Source organism: Vigna unguiculata, chromosome 2 (genome assembly GCF_004118075.2).
Source record: "Vigna unguiculata cultivar IT97K-499-35 chromosome 2, ASM411807v1, whole genome shotgun sequence".
NCBI classification, from domain to species: Eukaryota; Viridiplantae; Streptophyta; class Magnoliopsida; order Fabales; family Fabaceae; genus Vigna; species Vigna unguiculata.
Genome location: NC_040280.1, coordinates 29,891,545 through 29,911,841, shown reverse-complemented (window position 1 = coordinate 29,911,841; position 20,297 = coordinate 29,891,545). Strand labels below are relative to the sequence as shown.

At 32.2% G+C, this 20,297-nt stretch overlaps 2 protein-coding genes across 6 annotated transcripts; both read left to right on the top strand.

Moving 5' to 3' along the window:
- Positions 1–346: 346 nt before the first annotated feature.
- Positions 347–12,279, top strand: LOC114173636 (probable amino-acid acetyltransferase NAGS1, chloroplastic). 2 transcript variants are annotated; one of them, XM_028058133.1, is made up of 10 exons: positions 347–811; positions 4,436–4,523; positions 4,769–4,977; positions 5,104–5,255; positions 5,834–6,254; positions 6,594–6,691; positions 7,418–7,529; positions 7,632–7,791; positions 11,590–11,662; positions 11,960–12,279. In XM_028058133.1, the coding sequence occupies exons 1-10, from the start codon at positions 458–460 to the stop codon at positions 12,114–12,116; spliced, it is 1,824 nt and encodes a 607-aa protein (XP_027913934.1). In that variant the 5' UTR covers positions 347–457; the 3' UTR covers positions 12,117–12,279. The 2 variants fall into 2 exon arrangements, with proteins under 2 accessions (XP_027913934.1, XP_027913933.1); XM_028058132.1 differs by lacking the exon at positions 347–811 and adding an exon at positions 3,784–4,298.
- Positions 12,280–14,695: 2,416 nt separating this feature from the next.
- Positions 14,696–19,934, top strand: LOC114174037 (telomere repeat-binding factor 2-like). 4 transcript variants are annotated; one of them, XR_003602656.1, is made up of 8 exons: positions 14,696–14,903; positions 15,609–15,870; positions 16,024–16,250; positions 16,651–16,735; positions 18,164–18,247; positions 18,696–19,045; positions 19,274–19,372; positions 19,598–19,934. XR_003602656.1 is itself a non-coding variant. In XM_028058777.1 (8 exons), coding segments are annotated over exons 3-8 (897 nt in total). In that variant the 5' UTR covers positions 14,696–14,903; positions 15,393–15,458; positions 15,609–15,720; the 3' UTR covers positions 19,599–19,934. The 4 variants fall into 4 exon arrangements, 3 of the variants coding, with proteins under 3 accessions (XP_027914578.1, XP_027914577.1, XP_027914579.1); XM_028058777.1 differs by lacking the exon at positions 19,274–19,372 and adding an exon at positions 15,393–15,458; XM_028058776.1 differs by lacking the exon at positions 19,274–19,372.
- The last annotated feature ends 363 nt before the right edge of the window (positions 19,935–20,297 follow it).

Below are 20,297 nucleotides of genomic sequence, written 5' to 3'. Positions count from 1 at the left end.
CGCAACATTTTCATACATCCAACTTACGACACATGCACGGCTGCATGCTTCTCCAATGGAATACAACTCCTACACATAAAACAAAATTTTCAAAATAATTTTTTCACTTTAAAAAATTGTATTTATGTCAACTTAAGCTATACTTAACATTCATTTCATATGATTATATTATTAAAATTAAAAAATAATGGATTCCGAATATATAAATTAAAGTAGTATCAGTATTGTTTTAGGACCGTATTTTTATCCTGTCTCAGACTGTATAGAACGGCACCGTGTCGCCGCATAGTCGACCTTTGATACTGTGTCTTTTTTTATTTGCCCTAGTGGCGCGTTTCTTCGCTATAACACAACACAACACAAATTATTAATTACCAAAATGGAAAATATCTCTCTGTCTCTTCTTCTTGAGTTACTGTGAGATCACACACAAGTAGAAGGTAGAAGCTCAACAACCATGGCGACGGCCACTTCAAAGGCAACCATATCTGTGCCTTTCCTTTCCCATGGCTCCACTCCTAACTTCCACTTCTTGCATCTTCTGTCACCACTCGCAACTGCAACCGTTCCTCGCCGTTCTTGTACTTTTAGGTCTCACAACAACAAAACGACACCGTTATCACCGAGAGACTGCGGCTGTCACCAAAGTCGCGCCGCCGGAGAAGACTTTGGCATCTCGGAGGAAGACGAAGAGTTCGTCAATGTTCTTAGGGAATCTCAATCCTACGTTTTGGTCCACAGAGCCAGTGTTTTCGTTGTGCTCATATCTGCAGAAGTTGTTGCCAGTCCTTACTTGGATCCCATTCTCAAGGTATCACATCGCTCCGCTTTCTCTCTCTCTATCAAATCAACTCAACTCAACAAAAACTTTTTCTTTTTTGCAACCGATTATTGAGAATGTCCCTACAATGCTTACACAAAATACTAAAAGATTTTGCAAAATATTTTATAGGAAAATAAAAAAGAAGAAGGAAAAGTTTAAAGTTCAAATCAGTTTTTTTTTTTTTTAATTTTTTAGTTTTGCTCTTTCAAGTCAACTCTACTTCTTTATTTTTTTCACTTTTTTCTGATCAAAGGAAAAAAAAAAAGACATATTTTTTTTCTCTCTATTTGTTATTTTAACTATGCTGCAACGAACAAATTGAAGTTTTCATGTTCTGTGTATATAATTAACTCAAAATGTGAAGCTAATTTACGCAACTAACAGGACTTGTTTGATTTGAAAAAAAAAATGCTAAATTTTTGGCTTCGTTGCTCTTTTCACAAAAAAAATAAAAAAATAATAGTGGTAGCAAATAAACAATTACTTAAATAAATGAGCTATATTATAGATTGACAATGTTTTTTAACAAAGTTTCCTATTTAAGTAAAAAAATATTATTTTATTACTTTATTTTAATTAAAAATTAAAAGTTAATCTATTTTAATTCCATTTTTAGAAAGTTTGTCAAAATATTTGTTGTCAGAAGGTAATTTTCCTAAATAAAAGGTAGTTTCCAAATGAAAAAAGTTTAGTGTAGCCTAGGCTGAGTGAGACGATATAAAGGAACTATGTAAATATTAAGAAACAGGTAAGAAGCAGGTGTCACTTTTGGCTCCACACGTTGAAGTGACGTGTCATGACGAGGAGAGGACAAAGTGCGAATAATATTAGAATACAAATCTTGAATCAAAAAGGTAAAAGTTTCACAATATAAATTTCTTTAGGGCAATAAAAATATTCTTTACATGTAATTTTAACTTAAAAATATTTTTAAATTTACATGCATAATAGAAAACCTTATGGTTTTTCTTCCTAACTTTAAAGCATGATGTATCTTTCTTTTTCTATTTTGGGTTAAATATGTTTTTAATCCTTAATTTTAGTGAATTTTAAAATTAGTACATTTCAAAATTTTGAATTAATTTAGTCCATCATCTTTTGAAATAGGTGGATTTAGTTTTTTTAATTAAATTTTATTAAGTTTATTTGACATTTCAAGCACTTTTCATAATAGTATTTGATTTAACATTAAAGTAAAAATGTGTCAAATAATATAAACAACTCAAATACAAGTTTGAAATGCGTGTGAAACCTCAAATAAACGTAACAAAATTTGATTAAAAGAACTAAATCTAAGTTTTTCGAAAGATGAATAACTAAATTGATCACAAATTTTGAAATTAACTAATTTCAAAATCCAAAAAAAGTTAAGGAAAAATATATTTAACTTTACTCTCATTAATTATTGCGGTAAGAATTATCATGTTTCTAGCTTAGTTTTAAGAAAAAGGTGAGATTTTTTTTTTGTTTATTAAAATTAATTATCTTCATTTTATTTAGAGTTAATATGTTTTTATTTTATTTATTTCAAAAGTTTATGCCTTAAAACTGAAGAAACATTGTTCAACTGAAAAATAAATAATAATAAGAAGTGTAGTATAATTTAAAAACTTTAAAAATATATTTTTTCATTTATGAACGTTTTTCCTTCTTCCCTTCCTTGCTTAGCAATATGATAAAATAGTAAGGTATTATTTTTTTACAGAATTTTATCAGAATGATCGATCAACATCGAATTTAACAAGTAGGACACGCCAACATAAATGTGTATTCAGTTTATTTAGTTTAGTTCATATACATAATTTGTTTTTTTTTAAATTATTCGTACACTTTAATAATGAATGAAAGGAAAGGATCAATAAAATTTGATTTATTTAAATATAACTATTTTTTAAAAATAGAACGTTATATATTTTTAACATTAAATTATGAATAATAATAATAATAATTTTATATCAAATACAATAGGAACACTAACATTCAGGTATCAAATTAATGATCGACAATGACTTTGTTTTTTTTAAGGACATGACTTCGTAAGATATGTTTTACTTTTTTTTTTTTGCATTATTCCTTTTATATATTTAACTATCGGCTTTAGATATTACTAGTGTAAACACAGGCGCTATCGCGCCTGTGTGTACGCATTTTTTGAATTATATTAAGAATTGATGATATTGTAATGTTATTAATTTAATAAACAAAATAAAAGTATGTTTATAAAAAATAAAATAAAATGTACGAAGAAAATAAGAGAAAAATAACTATTGATGAATAGTAAGAGAAAAAAAGAAAAAAGAGATAAGTAAATAATTTTATAAAAACTTATAAAAATAACCGTTAATTTTTAAAAATTTAATAAATAATTAAATTATAAAGGGTAAAGTTGGAATTATGAAATGTGGACACAAAAGAGGGAATCCCCTTTATATATAGTTATAGATAAATCTTTTCTAAATGTTATCAATTATTTCTCATTGAATACATACTACAAAAATGAGTTCGGAATTATGAACAAGTGATGATTTTGTATTATTATTAATAATAATTTTAGTGCGACAGTGACAACATACACAAATTTTAAAGAGAGACGAAGCTATTTATCTGAACAATTTTCTTTTTTATTATTACTATAGACAGATAGTATTTTTTAATAATTTAACTGATTTTTCAAAGAGAGGAGCATTGTTGTTTTGACCAAAACATACTCTCTCCCTCTCATTTTTGTGTAAGGATTTTTCACAAACAATAATAAATATACTACCTTTTAAAGAGTTTTATTAAATTTATTCATCCCCGTTTTCAATAAAGGTATTGTTTTGATTCAAAAAAAGAAAGTAATTAGTTACAAAATAAATTAGAAGGAAAAAAATTAATATTTAAGAAGGAAACTCCATCTTTTTGTAAGATGGTTAAAAAACTATTAAACGGTAGGTATTACTATTTATGAATGAAAAAAAGTTAGAAAACAGAAAAATAAATTCACACCATGCGAATGAAGTAGGCAAATAATTTGCTTGGCTTGGCGGCTAAAGTTTGAGACTTTCTCTGCCACTGCCACCGATCACCGGCACGGTGTGAAGTCAGTTTCTTCTCAATGGCACGTTCCTTGTGCCCATCCCTTCCGAACACTTCCACCTTCTCTGATTTCTGCAAACTATACTCTTCCTCTCACCATTTATGTTTCCACTCCCCAAAATCAAACCTGCAATTTAAGCCTCGTCGGGGCCCAGAAGCGCGGCCGCTGGGTAACCGGAAGAAGGGAAGTTCAAGGAAGCTTACTGCGTCGAGCGAAGGAGCGAATGGTTATGGGAGTATAGACGCAGAGGGGTATCATGGGTCGGTGGAAGATAAGCAATTCGTACGTTCCTTTCGCGAGGCCTGGCCTTACTTGTGGGCCTATCGTGGCAGCACCTTCGTTGTCATTATTTCTGGAGAAATTGTTTCTAGTCCTTTCCTAGATCCCATTCTCAAGGCACGCACTTCAAATTTTATTTTCACAGAACCATGATCGTTTACTGTTAGCATTTTCTTTGTTATATTAACTACTAGCTATGCCCATGTAGTAAGTAAGCATTAAACTTAAAGCATGTTTTCTAATTCTGGGTGCAGGACATAGCTTTCCTTCATCACCTAGGAATTCGGTTTGTTCTTGTTCCGGGGACACATGTGCAGATAGACAAGCTTCTGAATGAGAGAGGTTTGTTAAAACAGGATTAGGCTCCTCTAAAGTAATCAAATTGTCTTTAAAGGGCAAACTATGTAATCTTAGTTGTCTGTGAGAAAATGGTATTTTGATGTTATTGCACAAATATAACAAATTATGAATGTGTTCGGATATAAATGAGTGATTTTCTCATAAACCTTTCCCTAAAAAGAGCAAATGGAAGGACATTGTCAGCTAGATCAGTGTCTCAGCGATTGACCTTATTATTTTATTCGTAGGGTGCCAGCCTAAGTATGTTGGTAGATATAGGATAACCGATGAAGCATCTCTAGAAGCTGCGATGGAAGCCGCGGGGGGAATAAGATTGATGATCGAAGCAAAACTTTCTCCTGGACCTTCCATATGCAATATTCGTCGACACGGCGACAATAGTCGATGGCATGAAGTTGGTGTCAGTGTTGCCAGTGGTAACTTTCTTGCAGCCAAGGTTTGAATTTTGTGATTTGGTCACTGCTATACAGTGACGGTGGTCTTTGTGAAATTGTCCCTCCCTTTATGTTTTTATCACTGTGTTACTGTGTTAGTACATCTTGTTATTTTTATGTTTTGGCAGAGAAGAGGGGTGGTCAGTGGAATTGATTTTGGGTCAACTGGGGAAGTTAAAAAAGTAGACGTATCTCGCATGCGTGAGAGACTTGATGGTGGTTGTGTAGTTATTTTAACCAACTTGGGCTACTCCAGCTCTGGAGAAGTATTAAATTGCAAGTATGCTTTGAAGCTTTATTCTGATGATTGATTTCTACAACTTAATGTAACTGATTGCTTGCTGAAATACAAGCTGTTATCTTAATGCTTTTGTAATTTGTGATTATTTGGTCTCTTATCAAATATCCATATTGCTCCTAAAAATGATAATTCTTCTAGGATTTGTTTTAAGAATTAGACTTGTGAATAGATTTGTAAAAGCACAAACGTATTTTGGCTGCTCAAGGAAAGAATAAGAGGAGTTGAATAGAAGGTTTTATTAAGTGAGATGCGGAGGAGCAATTACTGAGAAATTAATGGTACCGGCTATTTGGCAAGTATGTAAATCAGAATACTACTAGTGTTAGCAATGAGTTCTATTTTCCCCCTTATTGTATGTTTTTGTTTAATTTGTAATACTTGGATATGGTCTAATAATCCAACAGAAAATATATTATTAATAAAAAGAAGAAATGGACAAAAAAAACCATGTGTGCCTCACCTGATTCTTTTGCTTGCTGACACATGAGAGTTGCTAGACTTGAATCTAACAAAAGCTTGAATCCTGGATATTTGTTAATGTTTTATTTTTCCTCCAGCACCTATGAAGTAGCAACAGCTTGTGCCTTGGCTATGGGAGCAGACAAGTTGATATGCCTTATAGATGGTCCAATACTTGATGAGAATGGACGCTTAATTCGTTTCTTGCCTCTCGAAGAAGCAGACATGCTAATTCGTAAACGGGCTGAGCAAAGTGAAGCAGCTGCTAACTATGTTAAAGTTGTTGATGAAGAAGGTTTCAACTCTCCTGAATATAACAATTTTAATGGAATAGTCAAACCACCACCTATTGGGCGTTTTACAGAATGGCATAAAGCAACCTTCCATAATGGTGTTGGTTTTGAAAGTGGAAATGGCTTAGAGTCCAGTGAGCAAGGTTTTGCCATTGGAGGTCAAGAGCGATTAAGTCGAATGCATGGTTACCTGTCAGAGTTGGCTGCTGCCGCTTTCGTTTGCAGAGTGAGTCCATGGATTACCTTATTTTTATGACACGTGCTGTGCTGTGCTTATTTTAAGTCTGTATTGATATTTCGGCAATTGAGAGAAAAAAAAAACATTTTTCAAATCTTGACCAGGCCAGGAGTGACATATTGTGTGTACATTTGTTTTTGCAACTGTAGTGTGTATGGAAGGATCTTAGAACTGTGGCTCTCTTAAAATATTGCTACTTTAAGGTGGTTGGTTTGGAGTAACTTCAATATTCTTTAAGAAGTCGCTCCTTGGAAATTGAAATGGTAAAATATGGTTTAAAATTGCAATTTCTGCATGTTGCTGATAATACCAACTGCCATTTGTCAGGGTGGTGTTCAAAGAGTTCACTTGCTGGATGGAACTATTAGTGGAGTTTTGTTGTTGGAATTGTTTAAAAGAGACGGAATGGGAACAATGGTGGCTAGGTAAGCAACCTTCGTGAAATCCTCTGAACTAAGTTTTTTTTTTCTGTGAATTATTTTGTCCAAGGGGTGGTAACTGTTTGGTAAGAGGAACAGGTGGTAAGGTATGGTGTAATGATACTGTCCATCTACTTTAACCATAGTTTGGTAGGCATCCTAGTGGATTTCATGCTGGGGCCACCATACAGGCCACAAATGTGACATTCAGGTTTATTTATAACCCCCTAAGTAGCTGATTATCACATTGCCGTCTGTCGAGATTCTGATTGCATGAGGCTGGAAATACGTGGATTGTACCAGAATTCCATATCTGAGCATTCTCCCTTTTTCTCTTCTATGAAACCATATGGTAAAAATGGTTGGAGGCTTAGTTGAAATAACTATGTTAGTGTTAGTACACAAGTTATAAATAGGTGTGACTTCATATGTTTATTAGTAGACATGGTTTATTTGCGTAAAGTTCCCCATCAGCAATTCTAGGGAAAAAAGGAAGAAAAGGGTGAAATAAGTTTATCCATAAACTAAAACAAGCTTATGCATAAGTTTGGAATTTGATATTAGAGAAGATAACACGAGAGAACTACTACAAATCAATTTACATAAGCTAAGTTTCCAATGCGCTTAGCATTATACTATCTGCAGCATATTGTTCATGATGGTATTATACTAAATAAAGTTTTTTTCCATTTCCATTTATTTCATTCTCTTATTTTTCAATAAAATTTTCAGTGACCTTTATGAAGGCACTCGGACAGCAGAGGTGAAAGATATTTCTGGAATAAAACAACTTATTCAGCCTTTGGAGGCATCTGGCATATTGGTTAAGCGGACTGATGATGAGGTTTGCCTAGCTATATCTTTTTTTGTGTTGTGGATACTGTGGCTTACATGGTCGTGGTAATTTATCAAGATATCTCATATTTTAATCATTCTCTGTTTATAGCTCTTGCAAACATTGGATTCATTCGTTGTTGTGGAAAGAGAAGGTCACATAATTGCTTGTGCTGCCCTTTTTCCTCACTTTGAGGAGAAGTGCGGGGAAGTTGCTTGCATTGCAGTATCTCCTGATTGTCGTGGCCAAGGACAGGGTGACAAATTGCTCGGTATGCTATTCTTCTGTGGTTGATAGATAGGACCCAACAAAATGAAAAAGAATTTTGAATGTATAACAAGGTATGAACTAAATCAACAAGAAAAAAACTAGAACAATGGTTGGATTACAGCTCCTTTGCAAAACTTTAAATTAAGAAGTATAGACTATGAAACACCCAGAGGCAGACAGTTATTCATTTAACCTGGCACACACAAATGATTCTCCTCCCCCCATCAATCTGTTCCTCCCTTCCACTATACCCTCTTCTTTCTTCTTTCTGCATGATTCACGCATCCTGTCTTCTAACATTTCTCTGCCAGTTGTCCATTATGTTATGCCCTTCATCTCTCTCTTCTAGTTCTCTCTCAGCTGCTGCTCCATGTTTCTTTCTTTCATGCACAAGCAGGCCTTTTCTTGGCCCCATCCATCCCCTCTCTTATTCATCCCCCTTTCTCCCTTTACTCCTATATACGTTCATGATGGGCCTCTCATTGATGATTCTTGGGCTTGATGGTTAGTGAGTGACTAACAACTGGAATGCGTTGACATATTGTGGCTATTTTTCATTGTTTGTGTATACTCATTTGATGGTAAACACAAATTGAGGCCTTATGAATTAGTAGAAATGTAAAGTCCTTTTTATGTATGCCTAAATTATGATCAAGACTGCCTGAAATCATCATTATTTATATTAACGATTTGGCCTTAGAACTCCTAGGTAAGCTTATTATTGCTAGTAATAACTATAGCTCATAACGAGAGCAATGTTTTTAATTTAAAGTTGTTTAAACAATGATGCTTTTATCTGTTGCTAACTTTTGTAAATAAGGTTTTGTATGTAACATGAAGGGCCATAGGTTGATAGGTTATAGACTATTTCCTTCCCATTCACACTTCTCCTTTTTATAAAATATATACATTTAGTGACTAGTGTAACACTATGTTCTCATAAATCTCAAGTTGATAGGAGAGCACACATGATCCATTTTCTCTTCCATCAACCATTATCTAACATTGTTTGTGTGCCTGGGCTAGTGCAACCTAACCCAACCAGTTGCATGGCCAAATTCGTAGTCACACTATATCGATGTTGAGTTCCTTCTCTTGTGTATGAAGCCCACACGACATCATCCACTCATTGCAACACCATGGCAACTGCCCAAAAAGGTCCGTTGGCCACTTCTCTTCCCAAATTTGACCTCAAGATCCTCATTCTACAACTCAAACAGGTGTATCTAGTCTTTCCCTTTAAGAAAAGAAAGGGAAATAGTGTTGTCTTTCTTTTATGGCTTTCACAGGCCTTGTTTTGGCTATTTTTGGGACTTCGTTATTACATCTGAGAAACTAAACAAATATCATGTGTTGCATTTATGGAACTTTGGTTCTTGGGTTGCTATGACAATCTTTGAAACCCAACATCTTGGAACCCTTAGAAGCTTTGAAACTTCTTGCTCCTTTTGGAAGAACACTTGAAGCATTTATGCTCATGATATTCAGTGTTCGAATGATGCAGCCCACACATTAGCCTCCCTCAAATAAATCAATCATGATATGGTTTCTTATATTGCTGAAGCTCAAGTTCCGGTGGAAGCATTAACGATGTTTTTGGATGATGACTCTTTAGAAGGAACAGAGAAAAGTTTGACAGGTTGTATACGGAGTTGATTTTACAAACCTTGCACTTATATTTTAATCCCGCTCGTGAACAACTCTTAACTTGTCAGGAAGTTCCTTAATAGACAACTTGATTACCAAACTTCTTTGCGATCCCACTAAGTAAAAATTGAAAATTCAGCTGGAAATGTTAAATCTTTTGCAATGATGTCTATTGGAGGTAGAAGTGGCTGTCCTTGGTGTTTTTGTTGCAAGAGGCTCAAGATGATATGATCTTGAGGGGTCAATGTAATTTAAAGTTTTGTTTGTAGTTTTTATCTTTTTAATTAAATATTGGAAATAGTGATCCATATAATGAGAATTAAAGATAACATTAGTAGGTATTAAAAATTACTTAATGAGAATTAATGTGGAAATAAGAGGGTCTTGCCTAATTCATCCTATAAAAGGTTGCACTTGTAATATGATGAAGACATGTATGAATTCAAACAAAAAATTGAGTTTTCTTTTTATGAGAACTTTTTTTGGAGTTCTGAATTATGGGAACCCAAATATGATCTTATCATGTGACAATCAACCCCCATGACTTATCTCTCACATTTTCATCTTTCTTGATTGTGGTGTCGGTATCCTTTCTCAAATTGAATATGAAAGCGATCCCTCTGTTCTTTATTAGATACAAGTTACAGAGAAAAGTAAAAATTATATTGACCTCCTCTGGATCATATGACAAGAAAAATGCTATTTCTTCATGGTTTTCTAGAAAAGACAACAAAATTTATCCAAGGTTGAAAATTCTTCTAGGGTTGAAATTTTTAAAAGAGGCCTTTGAATGTGATTATTTAGAGAACCAGCAGGGGAAAACCACAGGCCAATCATTCTTTACTCCTTGTGTTTCAACAACCAATGTTTCTCAATCAATTGCTAATAAAACTCCATCTATTATCAAAAAGGTAATTCTAGGAATACCTTTTTCGAAGAATTGCAGAAACGTAGGGGATTTAGCCAAGAATAATCCTGAACTAAATATTATTCTAGAAAGAAGATACAAAGAAGAGTTTGAATGAAATGAATTATTACAGACAAGTTGTTTACTACAATAGCAGTTATCTTATTATATAATTGTTAATTAAACTGAAAAATTAACTCCTTATCTCGTGGCACCAACTACTAACAAACAATTTCATAACAGGATCCTTGACTTACGTGCTTTTGATCACATAGATGGTAACACTTCCTTATTTTCTTCTATGGCATCCCCTAAATTTCCTGACCTTGTTACCTTAGCAGATGGGTCCAAAATTGCTTCTAGAGTAATTGGTCAAATTAATTTTCCTCTTTCATTGAATCAAAATTTTGTTATACGCATTCTTAGATATATCAAACATCCTTTTGGAGAAGGATTGTTTTATGGGGGACAAGGGAAACCATTAGGTACCTAGATAAGGGATTATGGATATTGTTATGTTGATTGGAGATGATTTCCTATAGATAGACACTCTACTCTAGATAGACACTATAGATAGACCTAGATAATTATTGTGACCTTGTATTGTGTACTTACAGGTGAAAATATTATTTTTTGGAAGAGCAAGTAATAAATGTTGTTGTCCAGTTTGGTACAGAAGCTGAATATAGAGTTATCACATTAATTACTTGTGACCTTGTATTGGTTAACAATTCATTCAAGAGTTGTAATTCTGCTAAACACAACAAATGAAATTGTAATGTGATGATAAAGAAAACTCTTTATATTGCTTCCAATCTTGTCTTTCATGAAAGAACTAAACATAGAAATTGAATGTCAATTTTTGTGATCAATTGGTTGATATTTTAACTAAATCCTTGGAAAGATTTTGAATTCAATTTGTATGTTCCATGCTCCCTGCATGCAATCTATATACCCTCTACCTTGAGGGGGGATTTAAAACAATGATGTTTTAATCTTTTTCTCAGCTTTTATAAAGCTCTTTCTTTTCCTTCCCTTATACGCTTCTCTCTTTTATAAAATATATACCTCAGTGGGTAGTGTAAGACTCACTAAGTTCTCAGGAATCTCAAGATTATGTGGTGTAGGCGTCAGATTTTGATATTATTGAGCAGCTGTATGATTTTAATCATTGATGCTGTTCTGTAATCATGCTTGCCACATGTTTCAGAAGAGTTATTTAATTACACTATAAAATATATGCAGATTATGTGGAGATGAAAGCATCGTATCTTGGATTGAATATGCTTTTCCTGCTAACTACACGTACAGCAGATTGGTAAGTAACTCCCCTGATACATGTCATGCAAGCCTTGATTTTAACAAATGCCATTTTTCACTTTTAGTGGCTTGTCGCATTCTCACTGATTCTTGAACATAGCTTATTGTTTGTTATCCTATTTTGGTGGCATGTCTTTGCATGTTTCTTCTACCATTTCTAAAAACTGTGTTGACAAAAATGGACATTAGTGGAATTACGAAGTTGATACGTTGATATACATGGAATTCCTGAAAGAATTAGTTGTGAATTGCGATGCATACAAATTATGACAATTGATTCCTAACTTTTTGACAGGTTTGTGAGGCGTGGATTTTCAGAATGTTCTATTGATTATATTCCTGAAAAGAAGAGGAGAAAGATCAATCTTTCTCGCAATTCTAAGTATTATATGAAGAAGCTTCTACCAAATAAAAGTGGAATAACTGTTGGTGTAAAATCTGCTTCAAGCTAGCTGTACTTTATGTTGTGTTTCACTTACTGATTGGATGCAATATATTAGGTACTTTTTTATAAACATTCTTATAACAATAAGGAATCTGGATCATTAGTGTATATCTCAGGCAGGTCTTCCATTTGTAGCATTAAGTTTGTATTTTTTTTATCAGCAGAAACAATAAATTAAATAAAGGGCATAAGACATACCTTTACAAAATTACATAACCAAGTTACATGCAAAGAAAAGGGTTAGGAGAAGTCTCACAAAAGAAAAGGGTACCATTTCCATATTGCAAAAGATTTACCTCCGTTATTTTCTCACCATCAGTAAACTAAAACTAGAATAAAGGTCTTTGAAAATTGTCTTTTTCATGATACCACTCACTCAAACTTTTTGAAGAAAATAAAGTAGGTGTCAAGGTATCTGATTCATCTATTCCTAAAACACAATCTCCTAAGCACATATAATGAAGAAAGTTAATAAAAAATCGAGTATTGTGTCTTCTCACCATTCATCTTAAAGAGTAATGATTTTTTCTTTTGGCTTAATCAAGGGACTTATTTGTCACCGACACACTAAGTAATATACTTCTCTTAATGAATCACACTCCCTATAACTGTTTTCAGTCTACTTGCAATTATTTTTACTATAATTTTGTATATATAATCAACTGAAGAGATAATTCTGAAATGACCTAAATGTTGTTGGTTTTTCACTACAAGAAGAATAAGAATTATAAATAGACAATATGTACCATTTGAAAATATTTCATCAACGCGAAATTCATCCAAAAAAACTTAAACTTGAAATTAAATTCATCTGATTTGGGACATTTTGTGCTACAGGAGTTTCACGTAATAATTTTAAAGGTTAAATATGTTTTTTGTCTCTTAATTTTTAGCACAAATTGGAATTAGTCTCTTTAAAACTTTGATCCAATTTAATTCTTCATTTCATAAATGCATGAATTTAATTATTTAAATCAATTTTTTTAAAATTTATTTGATGGTTTAAACTCATCTCATAATAGTATTTGTGTTATTTACACAGTTTAATACATTTTCACTATAATATTAATTGAGAAATGAGACTAAATTTAAGGAACCAAAACGATATTTAACCCTAATTTCAATTTTAAACTCTTCAAAATAGCAACCAAAACTCTTTTAATATCCTTCCAATTCCAATGGTCTTGAATTCAACTATATCCAACATTGTGTTCTTTTAAGGTTGTTTATCAAACCTCTTTCCAGAGAAATACTTGTCCTTTTACTTTCAATGTATTCTCTGCATTCTTTCTCAACATTTTTTTATCCTCTAATTGACAATAAAGTGGAAATATTTAAAATTTCTATCTCCCTCCAACAGTCATTTCGAGCTAGATTTTTTTTTGAGGCTCAAATCAAATTGCAACTTAGCAAAACTCCCCTTGAAGTTTCACTTTTTTTTTTATATCAAACAAATTAAACTTGAAAAATATTTTCAAATATACTAAATGTTAACTAAGTCTATTTCTATAGTATTTTTATAACAGAGACACCAGAGAGTATGAATTAAAAAAGTGTATCTTATATTGTGTAAAATGTTTGGTTGCATTTTGGACTATGGATGTCTTTTTTTCTCTTTTCCTTTATTTTTTTTATTAAATCTATCACCCTCTCATGAACATATGTAGTTGATCAATAGCTATTAGCTTGAATTAACATAATTTTTTCTTGAAATGTAACTATATATGCTTTGAAACATATGCATCTTGACAAGAAGAATGTGAAATCTGTAATACACTATATTATTAACAACACAAGAGGATTTAGACAAATTCAATATATGAAAGTAAATTCATGATTTTTCAAGAGTACTCAAGAAGAGATATTTTTAATAGAAACAATTTGTAAAAATACACGAGTTTGAATTTTCCAAATAAATATATATGAAAACGTTTCTATAGAAAGTTAATGATTGTGTCTTTTATATAAATAATTAATGAAAATATATTAATTAATTTTATGTTCACTTTTTCTTATAACAATAAAAGTTAATCAAATTATTATTGTAATTATAAAAATAAATATAAATAATTTTTAAATTTCATCATAAATATATTTTATTTATTTTTTTAGATAATTTTTTTGATATAAATAACTATTTTAGGTTAGAAAAAAATTAAAAAATAAAATTTATAAAATAATTATTTTATTTTAAAAATAGTTGTCCAAAAAATAAAACGTTAAAAGATTTATTATAACATAACAAATATGAATTATAACTTATAATATAATCTATTATATTATAATATTAATAAATAGACATTATTAATGATAGATAAATATAATTCACTCTCCTTTTAATTTTTATTATTATTATTTTTTGAATTCATACCACCTTTAAATTGTACTTAAACTCCGAGTAGCCTTGGTGGTTGGTCTTTTATTGGATTCGGTGGATCCAGATCCAGTCTAAAAGAAAATAAATATACGAAAAAACTCAAAACAAATTTAGATAAAATAAAGGGATCCTTTAGTAATTTCAAAAAATATTGAATTGCAAGTGTTTTATTTTTTCGAGAAAACACAACCTTTAAAACAAATAAACTAGAAGACATCAATTATTTTTTCTCTTGTTATTCTCCTGTTCCTTGCAGGTACCAATTCCATTTATCTGCGTGTATGTACTCCAACGTCTCCCAATTCACACCTTTGCTTCGCGATTCTTCGATGCGTTATCTTCCTCCGCCGATTCTTCTTTAATTTTCTTCCCTTTTTATCCCAAGTTAACTAAATTTTGTGACATCTATATTTCCAGGTTAGTTAGTGTGCACTCATATAGTTTAGGCATCACCGATTATTCTCTCTGTTACTTTTATTAACTCGGTTTTTGTTAATTGTGCCCTGTGCGAGTTGAAAAGTCCCCATTTTTCCTTGTCATTGTGTTTTGTTTAATTAATGTAAGATTTATGTGTGCGTAATGAATTTAAAACTGAATAAAAAGAATAAAAAACATCACTTGGGTTTTTATTTGAGGCGGCGATGCAATAACCCTTGGAGGTAATTCCTCACTGTTGTCAATGTTATGAGAGTTATGGAATCAGATGTAGAATTAGAGGTTACTAAAGGTGGTATTTGTTCATGTAACTCTTTCTCTGTGTGTGTATATGCGGTGCCATTTTTCTATTTTTGCATGGATTGGTCTAATGGTATTGCCATTGCAACAATAATGTGCATTGTTTTTTTCCTGGTCAAGATGCTTCTGACAATGTTGTAACTTATATCACTTTTCCCTAATATGAAAAAGTGGTTACTGGACTTTCGGGAGTTGTCCACTTGTCAGAAATTAGATGTCTTGTGGATGAGATTGAAGGTAATTAGGAATTGAAATCCGTGCTTGATGAAGAAGATCTTGGGTTCATTTTTTTTTTCTTTTAAGAAAATATTTGGAGAAGAAAATGTGTTTAAATATGAAACTATCTTGTTGTTTTTATTTAACTTTTTTTTACTCTCATGCCTGTAGGTAAGATAAGGGAGAGTTCTTTGTTGGTTGATGGACATGCAGAAGAAGACAGCATTCAACTAAAACAAAAGCAGAGATTTGGCTGTGATAGAAAGGTTGCGGGCTTATTGTAATGGGTGCTCCTAAGCAAAAGTGGACCGCAGAGGAAGAAGCGGCATTGAAAGCTGGAGTTGTCAAACACGGGGCTGGAAAATGGCGCACCATACTTACCGACCCAGAGTTCAGTTCCATTCTGCGCATGCGTTCTAATGTTGATCTCAAGGTAAGTCTTTTTGTGGGCTTAGGATGTTACTACTCTGTACATGTGAAATCTTGTTTACTGCATCAATACTTGCAGAGTTCTATTGGCTTTCAGAAAATTTCCAAATTTTAAGCATACCGAGGTGTATCATGTGTGCTTTAAACTGTGAAACAGGACAAATGGAGGAACATAAATGTGACAGCAATATGGGGATCAAGGCAGAAGGCAAAGCTTGCTCTTACAAAGAACCTACTACCATCCCCCAAAATTGACAATAATCACATGGCCTTGAGTACTGCAGTTCAACGTGACAGAGGAGCAGCAGATCCCAAGCCTCTGGCAGTTTCTGGTGGAATATCTCCTAATTCAAAGGAAAAAGTATCAAGGCTACAGAACTTCCAGTTAAATATATCTGTCATTTACTCTTGACTAATAATTAGTCTATTCTGGCTTAGTTTAGTTTTTTTTTTTTTTTTTTGTTAAAACTGTATGAAGAAACATGAATAATTATTATGCTTCACTTGCTAGTAATTAGGTCTAAGATTGCACAATGCAATGCACTAGTATACAATTTTTTGAATGAATAGAAAATTAAACCAAGTTTCTAGAAATGAGGAATCGTGTATTTTGATTCTTCATTTATATTGATTTTTGTTTATTTAATATCATGATGACTCTGAACCTAGCAAGGCAAAGATACACTGAAAATATGATTCACTATTCAGTTGCCTATTGGTAAATAGTTATATTCTATTTTATGCATTTCAATGACAGCAGCTGTATGCTTTTTAATAATGTCAGGTTGGATAATATTATATTAGAGTCTATTATCAAGTTGAAGGAGCCAAAGGGTTCTGACAGGGCAGCAATTGCTTCATATATAGAGGTATTTGTACTTCAGTTCCTTCACTTACGATCATAGAATCTAAGCATCTCAAGAAACAAATGATGATCAAGTGTTAGTGCATGTAAACTTCAATTCTAAAGAATATTTAATTTCTTCTATTGTTGGCTTCTTTTTTCCTGTTAATTTCTCATGAAAAGATTTACATTTAAGATTAGGAATAAATTGTCTGCATTCATTAATCTGCTATCAAATAATTTCTCTTTTCATGTAGACATTTTGCATTGATTGATTTATTACTTATATGTGACAAAGGAAATGTATGTGCCCGTGTTTTCTAATCAAGTTTGCAGTACGCAAAATTCAGGAAAAAGTTTTGGAATATTTCTCTCGGTGGTCCATGGAGTTAGATATTGGGTGTATTTAGCAAAAACTATCTACTAGCTGATAAGCTAGCTGGAAATGAACATAACTTCATAAATTTTATTGTAGAGATAAGATTTGTGTTTTCTAGACAAATATATGTAATTATAATTTATATTTTTTAACAAATAAGTAAATTCTTATTAAACATTTTAGTGCTTCTATTTATTTTTTTAATGTTGTATATGTTTTTTGGATTTAGACAAGGGATTTAGTTTATACTAGTTGATCTAATGTGTATTAATCAAATTTAATTTTTATTTATTTTCAAAAACTTAAATTTTATTTTTTGATTAAACGACTGGTGCATTGTTTTTTTTTTCTTATTTTCATTGTATGATTTTCAAATAGTATCAATGTAAAGAAACGTTAGTTACTTCATTTTGTAATGTTAAAAGATAACTCAACAAATACCAAAAATTGTGCAATGACTAATTGTCAATGTAACATTCAAAATAGGTGATCATAGGTAAAAAGAAATTAAGGACAATAAGGAAATGTATTAAAATGTAAATGATAGTAATAGAAGAAAATTAAATAAGGTACAAACTAGGGAGAGGAACTTCTACCTTATAAAGCTAGAAGCACTTAAAATAAGTTACTTTGAAGTACCTTACCAAACACTTTTTGTGTTGGTAAAACTAGTTTATAAGCTAGTCAAATAAACTTGTAATTAGCTTTTTGGTCTTACCAAACTTGCTAATTGTTTATTATGGATCATCAATTTCAACTTGTTATGACATGAACTAAGAATTCCTTTCTGCGGCTATCAAAAGATTTTGGCGTTTTAAATGTTTCTTTTTTCCATGTCCAAGCTGGTGGTCTCACATGTCAAGCATTAAAAGCTACTAACTCTTCTGCCCACCCATGTTTCACAAATGTTTAGCATAGATCAACCAATAGTAATTTGTTATTTACTGCGCTTTTTTTAATCCTGATTGGCTTATAGAATTATTAAATGCAGTAAATAATATCAATTTAAAAGTTTCATTTTGTGCTGGTCTATACCAGTGCATGGAAAATAATGACAATTTTTCACCTCATCAGGATCAATACTGCTCTACACCAACCCTCAGAAAGTTACTGTCAACAAAACTGAAGCACATGGTGGCGAGTGGAAAATTAATGAAGGTAATTTTACTGCTAGTTAAATCCTTAACAAGACAGTATTTTTGCTTGGATTATTGGACCCTATTTTCCCAATAAGCGGCATTTTTACTTACAAAACTTTGTAATGAAGCACAGTCAGCATGGATAAATTTTAGGTATTGTATGATAGATACTTTATTGACAACTTATTGATGTTATTTACCCAAGGTTATGAACAAAAAATCATTTGTAATGCATAAGTAATTGGTTACATGTATGTACAGGTATGGAAAGAAATATGTTCTCTTGAAGTAATTGAAGCATATCTGGCAGTTTTTTGCAAGAGTGATAAATCTATTTCAAATTTTGAATTGATAAAATATTCCTCCGTCTAATGCTAAATTAATCTTAGGTAAACATTGGGTATGTGATTAAAATCAGTATTTGGTCAATTGATCCTGAGTGAGACATATCTAACGAGTAATGACAGGTAAAGCATAAGTACAGGATTGCAACAAATTTAACTATATCTGAGAAAAGAAGATGTTCTTCCTTGTTACTCCTGGAAGGGAGGCCCAAAGATTCTCCAAAAACTGAGAAGACTGGTGTCAACATTCTTTCAAAATCTGAAATTGATGCAGAGCTATCAAAAATGAAGGGTGTGACACCACAAGAAGCAGCAGCTGCTGCTGCAAAAGCAGTTGCTGAGGCGGAAGCCGCCATTGCGGAGGCTGAGGCAGCAGCTAGGGAGGCAGACGCTGCAGAAGCCGAGGCAGAGGCTGCACGAGTGTTTGCAAAAGCAGCAATAAAGGCTCTAAAATGCAAGACGCTTCACGTTTGGTAAGCTTCCTTTTCCCTACCAAGAAAATTTATCAATGCCTAAACTTGTGTATACAGCATCATTCTTTTCAATTAGAATGCTGTTGGAAAGTGGTTACTATTTCCAATGTAATTGCCCATCATTTCTTATTGTCTATCCAATTTAGCAAACACCGTGTCAGAAGGCTCCTCACTTCCCAAAGGTATGGGGGATAGTTACTGTAATAAAACTTTTCCTAGTTTATGCAGAAACTGTTTTCAAATTTGAAATCGTAAAGAACTAGTCACGAAGGACAACTTCATCATTGTGCCAGGATTATCCTCAGAATAGCATGTGACAATATCTTAGTTAAAATTCTCATCCCTCTTTTGACTCAGTTTCTAATTACTAGTGATCCTAATCTTAATTTCCAACCAAAACCCTCTCAATTGTGAAAAGATCCCAGTTTTGTTAACTAATACGGAGAAAAGTTTTCTCCTTGCTTGTATTAGTACTACATTATTCTTGTTCCTGCAGGAAATTGGTTAATGTCTGTTCTGTAGCTAACATTTTGATTTTGCAAATGTGGGCAGATGGTGTCAGCTTCTGCACTGCTGATATGACCAGTATATCAGTTTGAGCTCATAATTCTGCTGCTAGACTTCTTGCATGTATTCAATTACTGTATATAATTTAGGTTTGTAAATTTGGAACATGTGGGGATTGATCCATGAAACATTTTGTCAGGAGTCCTTAAGAGCGTATTTATTATTTTTTTATCTTATTTTAAAGAAAGACGATGAGGCGAGAATACAAATTATTAGTGGAAGAGTGGAAGTAGTGATTGAGTATTATGATGGAACCGTGTGATAGACATCCTATAATAGTAAATGGAAGAATACAGATTTTATTAGAATTTTCTGATGACAATATGAAGTGTTACTTTTTCTCGTAGGTGTTATACAAATCTTTTTTTTTTTACTTTTTTTAAGTTGATATTGTACTTGTACTTCTTTTTGAGATTTGTAGAAAAGCTAGATAAGTAGTATTCTACAAAGAGCTTGAACACGAAAGTGTCAATTAAATTGTGCTTTATTTTTATATTAAAAAAATATAATTTTTTGAAAATATAATGTTTGACAATACAACTTCTAGTTTGACATGATCGGTAGTAAGATAAGACCATCATTTTAGATGTCTCCTATATACATAAGTTAGCAACGTATATAAAAAATGTGCAATACTAGGGTGCTAGGTGTATTTAAGTCAGTCAAAGAACACTTTAATTTAAAG

Excerpts from the sequence above, each read along its gene's own strand:
- LOC114173636 (XM_028058132.1), top strand. The coding sequence starts at position 3,921 with ATGGCACGTTCCTTGTGCCCATCCCTTCCGAACACTTCCACCTTCTCT. Across the intron at positions 4,978-5,103 it reads GTAACTTTCTTGCAGCCAAG|AGAAGAGGGGTGGTCAGTGG; the intron begins GTTTGAATTTTG and ends ATGTTTTGGCAG. Across the intron at positions 6,692-7,417 it reads ATGGGAACAATGGTGGCTAG|TGACCTTTATGAAGGCACTC; the intron begins GTAAGCAACCTT and ends TAAAATTTTCAG.
- LOC114174037 (XM_028058776.1), top strand. The coding sequence starts at position 15,721 with ATGGGTGCTCCTAAGCAAAAGTGGACCGCAGAGGAAGAAGCGGCATTG. Across the intron at positions 16,736-18,163 it reads CAATTGCTTCATATATAGAG|GATCAATACTGCTCTACACC; the intron begins GTATTTGTACTT and ends TCACCTCATCAG. Across the intron at positions 18,248-18,695 it reads CGAGTGGAAAATTAATGAAG|GTAAAGCATAAGTACAGGAT; the intron begins GTAATTTTACTG and ends GAGTAATGACAG.